The sequence below is a fragment of the Eschrichtius robustus genome, chromosome 1, assembly GCF_028021215.1.
Source record: "Eschrichtius robustus isolate mEscRob2 chromosome 1, mEscRob2.pri, whole genome shotgun sequence".
Lineage (NCBI taxonomy): Eukaryota > Metazoa > Chordata > Mammalia > Artiodactyla > Eschrichtiidae > Eschrichtius > Eschrichtius robustus.
The window spans coordinates 171023219-171037368 of NC_090824.1; the positions used below are offsets into that span (position 1 = coordinate 171023219).

Here is a 14150-nt window from a genome sequence, read left to right on the forward strand (position 1 = left end):
CCGGGAAACCAAACATACTGGAGACTGGAGTGGCTTCAAATGTACTAACAGAGAACTCAGAACCCAGCGACCTTGGGCTCTGACCACAGTGAAGAGGCATCTGCCTGTTAGAGGCTGGGTCCAGGCCTCCTCATCACCCCCAAGTCACAGTGTGACGGACACAAGCATAGTGGGATGGATGGCACACAAAGGCTATTTTGGCCATCTTCCAAGAAAATAACACTTTATATCATCATCAGGTTCCAGTCTAACTTTCATGACTCTGGAAGGTCAAGGAAAGCAGAATAAAGCATGACGTTCATGTTCGAGTCTGTCACTTTAGGATGGGTAACAGGAATATGTTAGAGCATACCAAGATGAAAGATTCAAGGAATAAGAGAGAACCCGAATGGCTGTATTTATCAAATCACCAATACTTTTTCCAACATGGAGGAAAAAGGACCATCTTTCTTCCAAAGTCTAAGGCACCATTCTGCCCATCTCTGTCCATTATTTTGGTTGCGTTTAGCTCCATCTTGCCCTTCCAAGTAACCATTCACAGTCTTAACACCTGCACTAATTTTCTAATTGTGGAATCAACATTATTCATTAGCAAAAACATCAGAATTTTATCAAATCTTTTTCTTCTCATGACAAAATTTCTACAACGTTGACATTTTTCCTACAAGGAATAACTCTTGGCCCCCTTGGAGATAGTTTGCACTTCCTGTAACTATGCCACCTTCTAGGGAGGCTCATAAAGAACCTGATGAGTCAATGAGCCGACTGTGTCACTAGAAGAAACACATCCAGTCAGGGCACAGAAAGGCACGTTAGCAGAACTCAGAATTTACAAAGGAGGAAAAACTTGCTGAAAGACATACCGTCGCCAGTCTCCATGAGCTCGGCATTGCCATACTTTGGGGCTGTTCTTGACGTCGTAGAGCCCTGCGGCCTTTCTACTTGTATTGAGTGTTCTGAGGTGTAAGTGGTTACATCGGGAGGTGCAGAGTGATTTTCTGTAAAGAAGCAAATTGTAAGTTTTCTGGTTATCATGATACAGTTATTCTGAAGGCTACGTAAGGAATAAGGTTTCAAAAATGCCACATCCTAAGAAGAGAAAAAGATTCTGAATCAAAAACTACTATAAAAATCTCAGCATAAAGATGATCTTTACAATAATAACATCACTACAGGTGCCACATCAGTGAATCACTGTAGCACTTTAATTAAAATAATGTCTTCAACTGGCCAAAGGAAAAAGACACTGTAAGTTATGGGTTCATAAAAGAGTAATTTTCTTGTCAGTCATAGTAGAGGCAGTTAAGAGCTCAAGCTTTAGATGCAGAGAGCCTGGGGTTTGAATCCCAGTTCTGCAAATTCTTGAGACCTTGGGAAACATCCTGACCTCTATACCTTGGTTCCTTCATCCGTCAAATGGGAAATCTACCTCCTTGTTGGGTAGATTAAATGAGTTAACATATGTAAAGTACTTAGAACATTTCTTGATAGAAGGTGAACATTTAGGAAATAGTAGCTATTTTATTATTTGTTTTAGCATGAATAATACTGAACAGTCCAGTCATTCAAAAAACACCGGTTTACAGCTAATGTGTATGGGGTGCCGTGTTCTGCACAATGAAACGTACAGCAGGCCTTCCCCATAACATTACTTGATGATAAAGTTAAGCACTTAAATGGTTAAATGGGGAAAGCATGATTTTGTATTTATTAAATAAGACATTAAGGAGAGCATGTCAAATGAGAATGTCCATGTCATTTTATACATACTAAGTTCTAATAATGAGTATTATATTATTAATTTTGATTTGTTAATCCTTACTAGATGGAAACTTGTCAAGATTCTATAGTTCCACGTGATAGAAGCACAATATTTTATGCTGTTAAAAGGGGAGCAGGTACTGGAAGGCCTTTCTCCTCTGTACACTGCCCGCCTTGGCACTACACGTGAGGGCCAGTTTAAACTGTGAAATCACTAACATAAAGCACAAGAATGAGGAAAAACAGAGCACTGAAGAGATCACATAAAGAACGCTGTTTACAGACTGTGCTAAACTAGAAGCCGGGGTGTGGCCTGTCGACTCCGCTGGGAACATAAACGTCGGGGACTCAAATTTTAGCCATTCTGCAAATGTCTGGAAACGACCTCGAGAAGCCCACGGGTACTCATTTGAGGGTGCAGGTAATTTTAACAAGTAGGCAGATTGGCAAGTACCCAATACGCCAGAAGTGAAGACTGACTTCTGTGTCAGTGAGCCTGCGTATGTTAAGGGACATTACACTGAGTGAGACTTGAGGCCAAGGAATATTAATCTGAATTCCTAAGCAAGCTTCAAACGTAGCAACCAGCGTGACCAACGCAGGTGCTTGGACTCGGGAGACCCTCAGTCCTGGGCACACTGACCAGTAAGTGTGTGGAAATGTGCACGGGGGCTGAGGGCTGGGCCGCCAGGAGTTGCCCAACTGGTCCTCAGGTCCGCGTCTCAGAGCTGATCACCTGGGACCGGTTACTGACCTTCCTATGCCTCGGTTCCCCATCCTGTAAAAGGGGGTGACAATGACAATGCCTACCTCTGAGTTACAGTGGGGATTACGTAGATAAACAGATACAAGCACTGGCGTCACCAGGCACACAGACAGACATGCCAGGAGAGGAACACACGGGCAGCTCTCTGCACCAACAACTATTCTTCCAGGGTCTGAGCCTGGAGATCTCTGTGAAGATAACGATCGGCATCAGCCCCTAAACACAGGCCATCAGCAGAGAGTCCAGCTCCCCATTTCTCATCTCCCTGTTCCAGAAGTGTCCAGCCTGTTATGGACTGAACTATGTCTCCTCAAAATTCACATGTTGGAGTCCTAATCTCCAGGACCTCAGAAGGTGACTGTGTTTGGAGACGGAGGCCTTTAAAGAGATGATTAAGGCAAAACAAAGCCACTAGGATGGGCTCTAATTCAATCTGACCTGGTGCCTTACAAGAAGAGATGAGGACAGAGATGCCCAGAGAAGATGGTTGTCTACATGCCCAGGAGAGAGGCCTCAGGAGAAACTGCCAACATCGTGAGCTCAAGACTTACAGCCTCCAGGATTGTGAGCCAGTGAATGTCTCTTGTTTAAGCCGTGTTTAAGGTGCTTTGTTATGGCCGCCTGAGCCAACTGACACACACCCTTAGGGGCAATTTCTTAGATCTTAGCCCAGAAAAAGAGTACCTGTGAGAGGGAGGAGGGTGTGGCTGGGATGCTTTATCAGATCACTGAGGGGAAGACCAAGAGGGAGAGAAGAGGACCATTCAAATGACCTCTTTAATATTTCAAACACTGTATTCATTCTTCTCATCTCCTCTACCTGTGCTTTTGCCAAATAGACTTTATTTCATGTTTCAAAATGATCTAATTCTCCATGGCTGAGCAGTTAACTCCCTGGGGCCCCATATTTCAAATAAAAATATAATAGATGCCAATGTATGATGAGCAACATTCCAAATTAGCCACATAAAACAAAAGCAGCTAAAATGTAAGTTCACTGCGTTCCATTTTACTCAGGTTTACTTGTGTTTACGTTATGCTGTAGATGCATCATTGGTGGCAGCCAATGAGTCTTTGTGTTGGGCAGCAGACGTACTCACTTCCACTTTGAAGTTGGGAAAAATAACGATTCCAATACATCTGGTGATTAAAAAATAGGAACAGTGACAGCTGCATGACTTCAAAGTGCTTTCCAAATTTATGTTAGCTCCTCTCCCCCTCCCTTTCAAACTCCCCACATATGCTGTCACTGTAGGATTATAAGTCCAGCAGCAGGCTTCTGTTAGGAAGCCAGAGAACATTCTTCCATTGCAGTGATACATGGTGCCCTATTTTATTTTAATAAACATCAGGATTCCAAGTATTTAACTCTGTTACCTATCTTTTGCGAGTACTGAAAAGACCTTTGTATGTAACAGATGCTCAAGAAACACTTGCTGACGGGTCAGAAAAAGTAGGGTCTGGTTGAAGGTGCAGGGTCAAAGGTCTAAAGTGCTCATCAGCCCCAGGCATGAGGCCAATCAGGTCCATACGCAACAGGAGCATTTCGAAGATTAAGAACTCTCATCAGAGCGGGTTCGTATCTTCTGAGCCAGATGACCCACTGTTCCTTAGATCAATTTCCCAATACTTTCAAAACCAACAGAAAAATAGCGGCCAACCTTCCAGCCACCTATCAGGTGTCACCTCCACTGTGACTGCCCCAGAGCTACTGTGACACCTTTGCATCTGCTCCTTGACAGGTGGGTCCTGTCTCATCCACCCCTCTATGGCTTTTGCTCCCAGCAGCTGACATGGGTTCCTTAAGAATCTGGAATCAAGGCACAAGGGGCAGGTGGGAGGGAAGTGTAATTCACCCATCTTCCATGACGGTATCTGCTGTTTTGGAGCCTTCGGTACCAGGGGTCCCATCTCACTGCATCCCCCTCCCACTCCGGATTTTAGCCTGTTACTCTTGCCAGCTATCCACCTGTTTTGGACAGCTGTTTTGGCCATGACCGTTTCAGGTTACTAGCTGGTCTTCCTGCAGCTCTGTGTTGGAAATTCCCTGCTTCCTTGAACTAACTACTTCCTCATCTCCTGCTCTTGCAGGCGTCCAGCTCAGTGCAGCTCCTGTGTCCTACTCAGATGCTGAAGTTGTACAACACCCAGCTCATGTCGTTTGCACTCTTCAAATGTTGGAGTGAAAGTTCAAAGAATGAATGAACATAAGAATGAATACACTGGAGCACTTGACGACTAGAGATAACATGTTTCTGGTTCTCACATCGCTGAAAAGCAGCTTTCTTTAATTCTAACTATATGACTGGGAACCTCAGGGATCAGTGGTCAGAGATCCTACTTCCCAGCCTGTTATTTTTCGGTCCCCAGATAACTTCTAAATTAAGAGAAGAAAAAGAGGAAATCTGGTTTTCACATGTAGAAAGCAACGTGCTCGTGGTCTGCTAACTGATGATGGATAAGCAGAGACGAGTTCAGAGGGACCCAGCCTTCCATCCATCAACAAGGCCCCTCCCGTGTCTCCTACGGTCCGTCCAACCTCCACAGTCACTGAGCAGAAAGCAATACAAGGCCCTCAGACCACCCGTCCACCCAGCTGCCCTGGCTTCCTAAGATGACATGGCTGTGCCCTCCACATGGCAGCAGAAAACCAGGTTCCTCGATGAAAATATGGAGGTGACACGTGGTGAAAGGCATCTGCAACGATGCTGAAGGAAGGAGCTGGCCTCACGGCAGAGCATCCAGCTCGGCTGCTGGAGACGCTGCTCAGCTGCCCACTGCACCGACCCATCTTCCACGCGCAGCTCATGAGAAGAGCAGGACTTCCTCCTTGGTTTCCCCAGGAACGTCCAACCTCCCTGGCTCTGACAGAAGCCCCCAACAGGAGAGCTCTACTGGTGTCTCACCCATGTGTCACATTGACCCATGACAATATAAGTGAGGATTTATCTCCTTAATCCTTTAATAATCACTCAGAGACAGAACAGTATACTCTGGTTACCTGTGAAGAGTGTGTGTGATACTGCTAATGGCGATTCACAGGTGCTTTTCAAATTTGCAGACTAAACCTGGAGATAGTTAGAAAGGGCTCAGTGGTTCTATATTCAAACATTTCTCTCAGCCAAGGCTCTCAGAGGTTGACTTTAGAAGCATTACACAGATTCTCAGACCTGGAACGGCCTCCCTCCCACGTTTATGCCACAAAAATCCATAAAGATGGGATAGTTACCGTTAGACACATTTCGGGACGTTCTAGTATCAGAACAGAAATCTTTAACTTCAGACAATAGTTTCTTGACTTTTATATCTGCAAATTCAAATTCATGCTGAAGGGCTCCAATCATCACAAGCCTGTACAGACCACAGTCCCAGAAGGATTGTGATGGGGATGCTGGAACTTTTACTGTTTATGCAAAGTTTAATTGCATTTCTGTCTGCAAGGAGCTCTTGTTCTGTTTTTAACAAGCAGGGCCAAGCTGGAACACAGACACTGAGGAGGGAGCAAGACTGGAGTGTCACGAGCAGGTGCTCCTACACCCGACAGACAGGAGTCTGGTTCCTGCTGACCACTCACTAGCTGGGTGCCCTTGGCATCACATCCACCTTCCTAAGCCTGGGTCTTGTCACCTGTGGAACAAGAGTGCTGCTACTCGCTCCTCACCAAGTCTGAGGGCACAAGCGACACTGCACCGTGACATTCTGCAGTGACGGTGACACTGCCATCCTCGCTCTCAGGCCCAAAGGCTCCCGCTCTGCCATTTCTCCCCTTGCGTGGGAATCCTTTCCTGTCATGAGTTCCAAGAAAGAATCTGTGAAACTCATGGCATTAGGTGTAAATGACTGCATTTGAACATCGGGAGAAAGAGAAGAACTGAATAGACATCTCTTTGTTGTGTGCACCAGCGTGTGAGCAGCAGGCTCCGAGGTGTTCCTGCAGCATGGAGCAGGCACTGGATGAAGGGTTAGGACACTTGTGGGTCAAAAATCTTTACTTTGATTCTAAGTATAAAATCCAAATAAACAAAATCAGTTTCGAGTGGCAAAAATCCCAAAGCATTTTTGGAGAAAAGAAACCGGAGCAGATCTGTGCCCTAACAACATCAACAGGGCAACAAGGACAATATGAACGGGACGGATATGAGGCTGGAAGGGGCTGCAGCACTGAGATGGGAGGTGAGGTGCCTGGATGCAGGGTCCTGGGAGCAGTAATGGAGAGGAAGGAGGCCTGCAAGACACATGGTAGCCAAACGCTACCAAACAGGGACTCTGCTGGTCTGTGGAAGGAGGAGCCAAGGACGGCGAGGTCTGGAGCCCGCTCCTGGGAGTGCAGGGCCTTGTCAGATGAGCCGACCTGGGGACACAGCGTAGGTCTGAGGTGCAGGGTCAAGAGGCACTCTGAAATGTGGACGGGTGAAGGAAGTACAGATCTGAAGGTAGTGAAAGAGCAGATGGCCTTGAAAACTGTGGGAGTGGATGAAATGGGCAAGAACACAGAGAGACAGGGTGGGGAGAGGAGCCACCAGAGGAGAGGAAAGGACAGAGGGGGAAGGAGAACCAGGGTGTGGTGCAGGCCGGGAGAGGAGGGAATGAGTGATCATCACAACCAAAGCTCCGGTTCACCGATGGGGGAAGCTAAGATACAAAAGAGAAAAGACCTGAGCTAGCAGATTTGGGAGGAGCCAGAATCTAGAATGAGGATGAAAAGATGAGCCTTGGAAAGAAGGAGCTTTCTTCCCCAGAAAAGGAAACATAGCAAAAAATGAATGGAGAAAGACATGGAAACATCTCAGCTGGAAAAGGATCACTGGTTAAAGATGTTCGACAAGGAGACAGAAAAAGATCCATGGTGACATTCACTCAGTTTCAGTATCTGTGCAGATCTCAGCTTTATTACGAACTGAGCAAGACAATGCAGGATTAGAAGCCAGACCAAGGACTTAACTAAAAATTCCCACAGTCATGTCGGCCAGTGAGAGATCCCTCTCTCTTTTAGTACTGTATCACCCAAAGAGCCACAAGAAACACGCAGTAATTGATGGAAGAGTCCCATCGGCCTTGTGTTACCTAATGCAAATATTCTTTTCCTGCTTACTTTTTCAATAGTGTGGCTTCAAACTCTCTAAAACAGGAGTTGGCAAACTATGGCTCACAGGGTGGTCTGTCAGCTGCGTTTATAAATGAAGTTTTGCGGGGGCATAGCCATGCCTATGGTTCATGCACCGTCTTCTGCCCTTGAGCCAGCGGAATTCAGCAGCGGCCACAGGGACTGCATGGCCCACAAAGCCTAATATCCACTCTCTGGTCCTTTCCTGGAAAAATTCACTGACCCTGCCTTCGAATCATGAAGCTCTAGCTGCAGGGATGCCCCAGCCAGGTAGGGAGGCGAAGGTATAGCAGGGAGACCCCAGCCCCAAGTGTGCAGGCTTTGCTAATATCACCATCCTCGGTGTGTAGTTAATATTTTAAGACTGTAAATGTCTGAAAAGTATTGATAAAGAGATTATAAAAGAATTCTTTGATACTGTGGATGATTATACATAAATAAATTAGGGTAATTTATCACAACGGTGGCTATGCAGCCCTCTGAACAAACTCCCTAGAACACCAGAATCTAGGTCCAGACAACAGCTGCCAGGCTCCAGGCTAACTATGCATCAAGCACATGGGGGCACGTCTATCTGCTTGCCAGGATCAGATGCAAGAAACCTGATGAGAATTTCCTTGCGGATACAAACTGCACACACCAAAAGCGGCATTCATGCTGATGAATTCTAAGATAGTCTGGAAATGGCAATAACTTCTATGAATATCTGGCTAATGACAATACACCCCCAACACATGCAGATGAAACCGGAATGTGATAACATCTCAGATGTGTCAGTTACAAAGGGTGACACAGACCTTACCTATACATCTGGAGCTACAAAATAAGAGAACAGCTCATGTAGAAGTCTCTTTAATTTCCTGAATATACAAATTTTGATTCTGAACATACAACAATGTTATCTATTATGCTTTGTTCTTATTTCTTAATCTAGAAATGTATTAATAGTTTCTCTTCAGTTTCTCCATTTCTATGTAGCTTACTAATTCCTATAATATTTTACTCTAGTACCTTTTACAAAAATGCCTCTTGAAGTTTCAAAGTGTTGCTTTAATTCTCCTGGTTACTCTAAATTATGCTCCTTGACTTTTGATAATGATAAATATTTTAGAGGTGTTGATCCTTTCCTTTCCAACTGTCTTAAGAACATGACATGCACAGAGGTTCTGAATAAACACCTTCTGGTTCTCTGTCATTGTGGAGAGAGGGCCCTCAATGATGTGCAGGCCCTGTTCTGTCTAAGCTGCAGGGAGCCGTCACACGGCACGCCCATCTTCTTGTGTCACAAATGTGCACATCTCAGGCCTTAGCATCTCAGGATGGGGAACGTCTTGAGCCCTCATTGTCAGTGTTTTAAGTGTGAATAACAACAAGCAGAGCCATAGGAGGAAAAACCACCTGGACGGGGACCTCATGGTATGCTAAGCCAGCCTGATGGGAGATGCTCGTGCGGTGTCCCTGTCATGCTGTCAGGATGGACCCACAAGGACGCAGGATTTCATTCCAACAATCACAAAGCAGAAGTACCATCTACTTGTGACTGCCTCTTCATGGTCTTTAACCGCTTGTCTTTCCTCTACCCTTTGGGCAAAAGAGGTTTCTACAGACTCTATCCAAGTACTTCACCTTGAGGGACCAGAGGTACTACAAGTTGGTGGTTTATTTGACCCTAAATTCCTTAAAACACAGACATACCCACAATATTTTCTTATTTGTAGGCTTCTGATAGCCTCAACAAAAGGTTGAACACTGCCAATTCTGACTTTTTACCTCTTTTGCTTTTGCCACAGGAGTAAAATATTTTAATTCTCTTTTTCTTATTTTATTATTTTGCCACTGCTTTCTTTCAAAAAATTTTTTTCATATTTACAGAAAATTCCTGAATACTCTAGCAACTTATCTATGTGCCAAATTAGAAATTACTGAAATGTCACACACTGAGAAGCTATATTTAGGTTACACTGAGACTTAACGTACCTGAGTAACGCAACCTTTTATAGTTTGGATAAATTTAATTCTCCATGCTATAATTTCCTCCAATATTCCACATGTAACTACATAAAGGGAGAAACAAATGCAGGGAGTAATTTGTTCAAAATTATGTGTTTCTCTTGGTAAGATTCCTGATATTTCCTTAGAAGTGTACTCAATCAGAAAACACACATTCCTAAGGTAAGAGCGAGGGGCAGAGGTGGAGGGAGTTCCACGTCTCCCCTGCCCAGGTGGCTGCCAGACAAAGCACACTGACAGAGCCTCAGGGCTATCTCAGGTTCCAAAACACAGAGGAAGAAATTTTAGCATCTAAAAATCTTTAATGGTCATATAAATTTCTGTTTAATTTTTATCTATGATTTCAAATAGAGGTTCTCAGTACACATTAACCAGTGTATGTTCCTGAAAACGTTTTAAACTGAAATTTAATACTACTACTTTGCATGTGAGTGTTACTTTAAAAACTGTGAAGAATTTTCCTATTTTCTCCCTTTTACTCGCAATGGGTACAAAGGAAAGACATTATCATTCCTTTTCTTCCCACTAAAAAACTAGAGCAGGGAATACTGACTTCTGAAGAAGCCAGCAGCTGTTAACGTGAGAACTGGGACCAGACCCAGCCCTCCCGACCGGCTGCCTGTGTCCTGCTGGTAGACAACCATTCTCACTGCTGATTCTGAAAAGGCTGTTGCTTTTAACCTCAACTTCATGCTGAGCAAGTGCCACTGGGGCCAAGTCCTGAGAAGTCAGTTTGGAATTCCTCTGACTCTGTCAAGTAGCCAATAATCTAGAAATACTTTGAGTCTGAGAAGCTGGCAGAGTATTTCATTCATTCATTTCACTTACCTATTTTCTAAACGTGGATTTTTCGGGTAAGAGGATAGATGTGGGAGGAGGCCGTGCACCTGCCCTGTGCTCGATGATCAACCACTGCACAGGGAGGTGCAGCTTCCACGTCCCTGAATGCGGCTGACCCTGGTCCACCCCATTTGAATGGAGAACATACTGAACCATCTTGGCACCACATTCAAAGCAAGTAATTTACTTTGTGAATAATTCTTTATTGAAATGTTTAAAAATCTCAATCCACAGCTGAAAATGGATCAGGCAGATCTGGACCTCATGCTGTGCCTTCCACACCAGATGAATGTGGTGCAGTGAGTGGCGGGCTAGGGTGCAGGCAGAGAAACAGGACCCTTACTCACCCCCTCCACGCAGCCCCCTGCTCATCCAATATGCTCCTTTCCTCTAACAATTCTCACTTCATCTCCTGTTTTACACTATTTCCAAACATCTTACCAATGCTTCCTAACTCTGTGCTTTTTTAAATACAGAGGATCCCATGTATCATGGAACCTACACACAAAGTAACACGAACCACCCCAGAAATCTGAACGCCTATGGCAGAAAACCATATAAGCAGTAGTGATGAAAGCCTCCCCTTCCTAAGTGACTTCCAAAGTAAGGGCAAACTCACTCTAAAGTCCCCAGCCTTGTTTATTAGCATAATTAAAATTTCATTTAGGAGCATATTTTAGCATGAGGAGAAGAAAGCATGTAACCAGTTGCATGAAACCATGCAAGTTTCTCTAATGAGCAAGAACGCATTCCTCTACAAGCAGAAAACTCCTGAAATTACAGCTGTAGGAGACGTCTGGGATGTAAAGAATAGTAAAACCAAGGGTTTCACAAAACAGTAAAACCAACGCAACAAAGCAGCCCAGGAGCGGGAGTGGGGCTCTGTTCTGTCCCTCAGATGGATTCCATGGCCGAGATGCGCAAATAGAGAAATGCCAAAATAAAAAGGGCAGGGTTACTCAGCAGCCACTCAGACGTAAGGACAATGAGAATAGCGCAGACGACTGCCCAGCAGGGCACTCACCTATGTGCGTCTGAGCCATGACGTCAGCCAGCCTGTGGGCGGCGCCACTCCCTCCACTCTGGGTGGAAGAGGAGGAGGTGGTGGAGGTGGTGGAGCCGTGGATGGCCTGGCTGATCCAGTGCTCCATGTTGATGCTGCCCTGGCTGGAGGTGGGGGTCCCCTGGGAGTCGCCCTGCACCGAGCCTTCGTCTTCCGAGCCAGAGGAGGTATCTGTGGGAGGGAGGTGATCAGCCGTGTATCACAGCCAAGAAGCCCCCCCAGGCTTAGTCCCTCTCCAAACACTGCAAACACAGACCTACCTCCCACACTAACTGATCGACGACCTTTGAACACTCTTGAAAAATTACACGCTTTTCAGATGACAAATTATTTTTCAGTGTAGTGAAGTCTTCGTCCAAAACACCTTACATATATATGTACAGAAAGTTTTGACATTACAATCTCAGACAAAGACATACTCACCAATTTCCTCCACTCAAGAGTTTAGGGGAGAAACCAAATGTTTTCTGTGTACTCAGACATCAAGCGAGAAGGCCAAGGTGGCGTTTTCTAAGACACTGAACTTTCAAGCGTTTCGAAGTGTGATGCTCTGTAGCCCTTCTTTATACCGAGGTGTTTCTCTGAGTCATGTGCTATTTTAAGTTCCATGTGAGTGTGGCAGGTCTCATCCTCCTGCCTCTCCCAATGAATGACCTGGACTTCTCTACCAACCTACATCTAAAGACTCTGCCTCCTCCTTTCGGGAGGACAGTAAATCACCACACTACATTCTGTGATCAAACTAAATGCATTTACTTTTATATTTGTTCCTTATAAAATTTTTTCATTATTTATTTATTTTGCTATCTATGAAAACTGTGTATCTTGGATTGAGCAAAAACATGTCACTTTTTGCATTAAAATTAATGGAAATAGTATTCATTTAATAACTTTCCACCTAGAAGCAAGGTTTTCAAGAACGAATCGTGGTACACTTGTTATTTAAACTTCAGTGTAAGAATGACATTCAGGATTGTACATATAGGTGAGTTATGTGAGATGCCAGGAGGGAAAAAGGATCAGAGTAGCTCTAGAACATTTACTGAGAATAAGTGAAAGGGTAATTTGTCTTAAATCAAGACATAGGACTTTTTCTTTTTTTAATGTTAACTTTGCTGTTTATTCACTCATTCATTCATCAATACTTATTAAGCACTTACTAATGTATTAGGTACTGTTCTTTTTTTTAATTAATTTTTATTGGAGTACGGTTGATGTAAATTTTACAAGGACTTTTTCTTTAACACAGCAATATTTGTAAAGTATATTTACATTGCATTTTATTATCATTGTCATGTGACCTACACTGTCTAGAAATTTTTTACAAGTTTATCTATTAGAAATTTGTTACAGAGGCAACAATAATATTAGAAGGCCAACAGATTCTCTTCCCTTGTCCTTCCCTCTAAAATAACTTAGAATTATACTTTACATAAAAATAAAATTTATATTTTTGGAATTCAGACCTAAGAATTTTTTCAATTTTTTTTGAAATTGTGGTAAAATACACATAACATAAATTTTACCATTTTAACCATTTTTAAGTGTACAGTTCAGTGATATTAAATACATTCATAATGTTGGACAACCCTCCCCATAACTCATTTCACCACCATCCATCCACATAACTCATTTCATCTTGTAAAACTGAAACTCTGTCCCCATCTAACAGTAACTCTCCATTGCCCCTTCCCCCCCATCCCCTGACAACCACCACTCTACTTTCTCTCAGTGTAATTCTGACTACTCTAAGTACCTCATGTAAGTGGAATCGTACTTTTGTCTTTCTGTGACTGGCTTATTTCACTTGGCATAATGTCCTCAAGGTTCATCCACTTTGCAGCATGTGTCAGAATTTCCTTCCTTCTTAAGGCTGAATAACATTCCATGATATGTACAGACCACATGTTGTTATCCATTCATCTGCTGTGGACACTTGGGTTGCTTCCATGTGTTCACTGTTGTGAATAATGCTGCTGTGAACATAGGTATATAAATATCTCTTTGAGAGTCTCCTTTAAATTCTTTTGGGTATGTACTCTGAAGTGGAATTACTGGAGCATATAGTAAATTCTATTTTTAATTTTTTGAGGAACTGCCATTCTGTTCTCCATAGAGGCTGCACCTCTATGCACCTCATTTCCACCAAGAGTGCATAAGGGTTCCAATTTCTTCACATCCTTACCAACACTTGTAATTTTCTGTTCCTTTTTTTTTTTTTTTTTTTTGATAGTAACCATCCTCATGGGTGTGAAGTTGTATCTCTTTGTAATTTTGATTTGCATTTCCCTAATGATCAGTGATGCTGAGTATCTTTAAGTGTAATTATTGGCCATTTGTATATCTTCTTTGGAAAAATATCTATTCAAGTCCTCAGACTTAAGACTTCTGAGAAATGTATACACCCGTATATCCATACAGAACATTACCACCTCCCCAAAAGTTTTCTCATGCCCCTTTACATATCAATCTTTCATTTCCCACCCCATCTTTTCATAAGGAAACTATAGAACAATATCATTCATGATATAGACACTAAAATCCTCAAAAATATTAGCAAACATTATCAAGCAACATATAAAATGACCAAGTGGTAACCAGGATTA

At 43.4% G+C, this 14150-nt stretch overlaps 1 protein-coding gene across 5 annotated transcripts in view; it reads right to left on the reverse strand.

Moving 5' to 3' along the window:
• DIP2C (disco interacting protein 2 homolog C) overlaps nt 1–14150 on the reverse strand; it is a 360625-nt gene that overhangs the window by 125042 nt on the left and 221433 nt on the right. For all 5 annotated transcript variants that reach the window (XM_068559508.1, XM_068559500.1, XM_068559492.1 and 2 more), the window contains 2 exons: nt 11506–11715; nt 864–998 (listed from right to left, as the gene is read on the reverse strand). In XM_068559508.1, coding sequence (XP_068415609.1) covers nt 864–998; nt 11506–11715 — 345 coding nt within the window. The remainder of the gene's footprint in view (nt 1–863; nt 999–11505; nt 11716–14150) is intronic.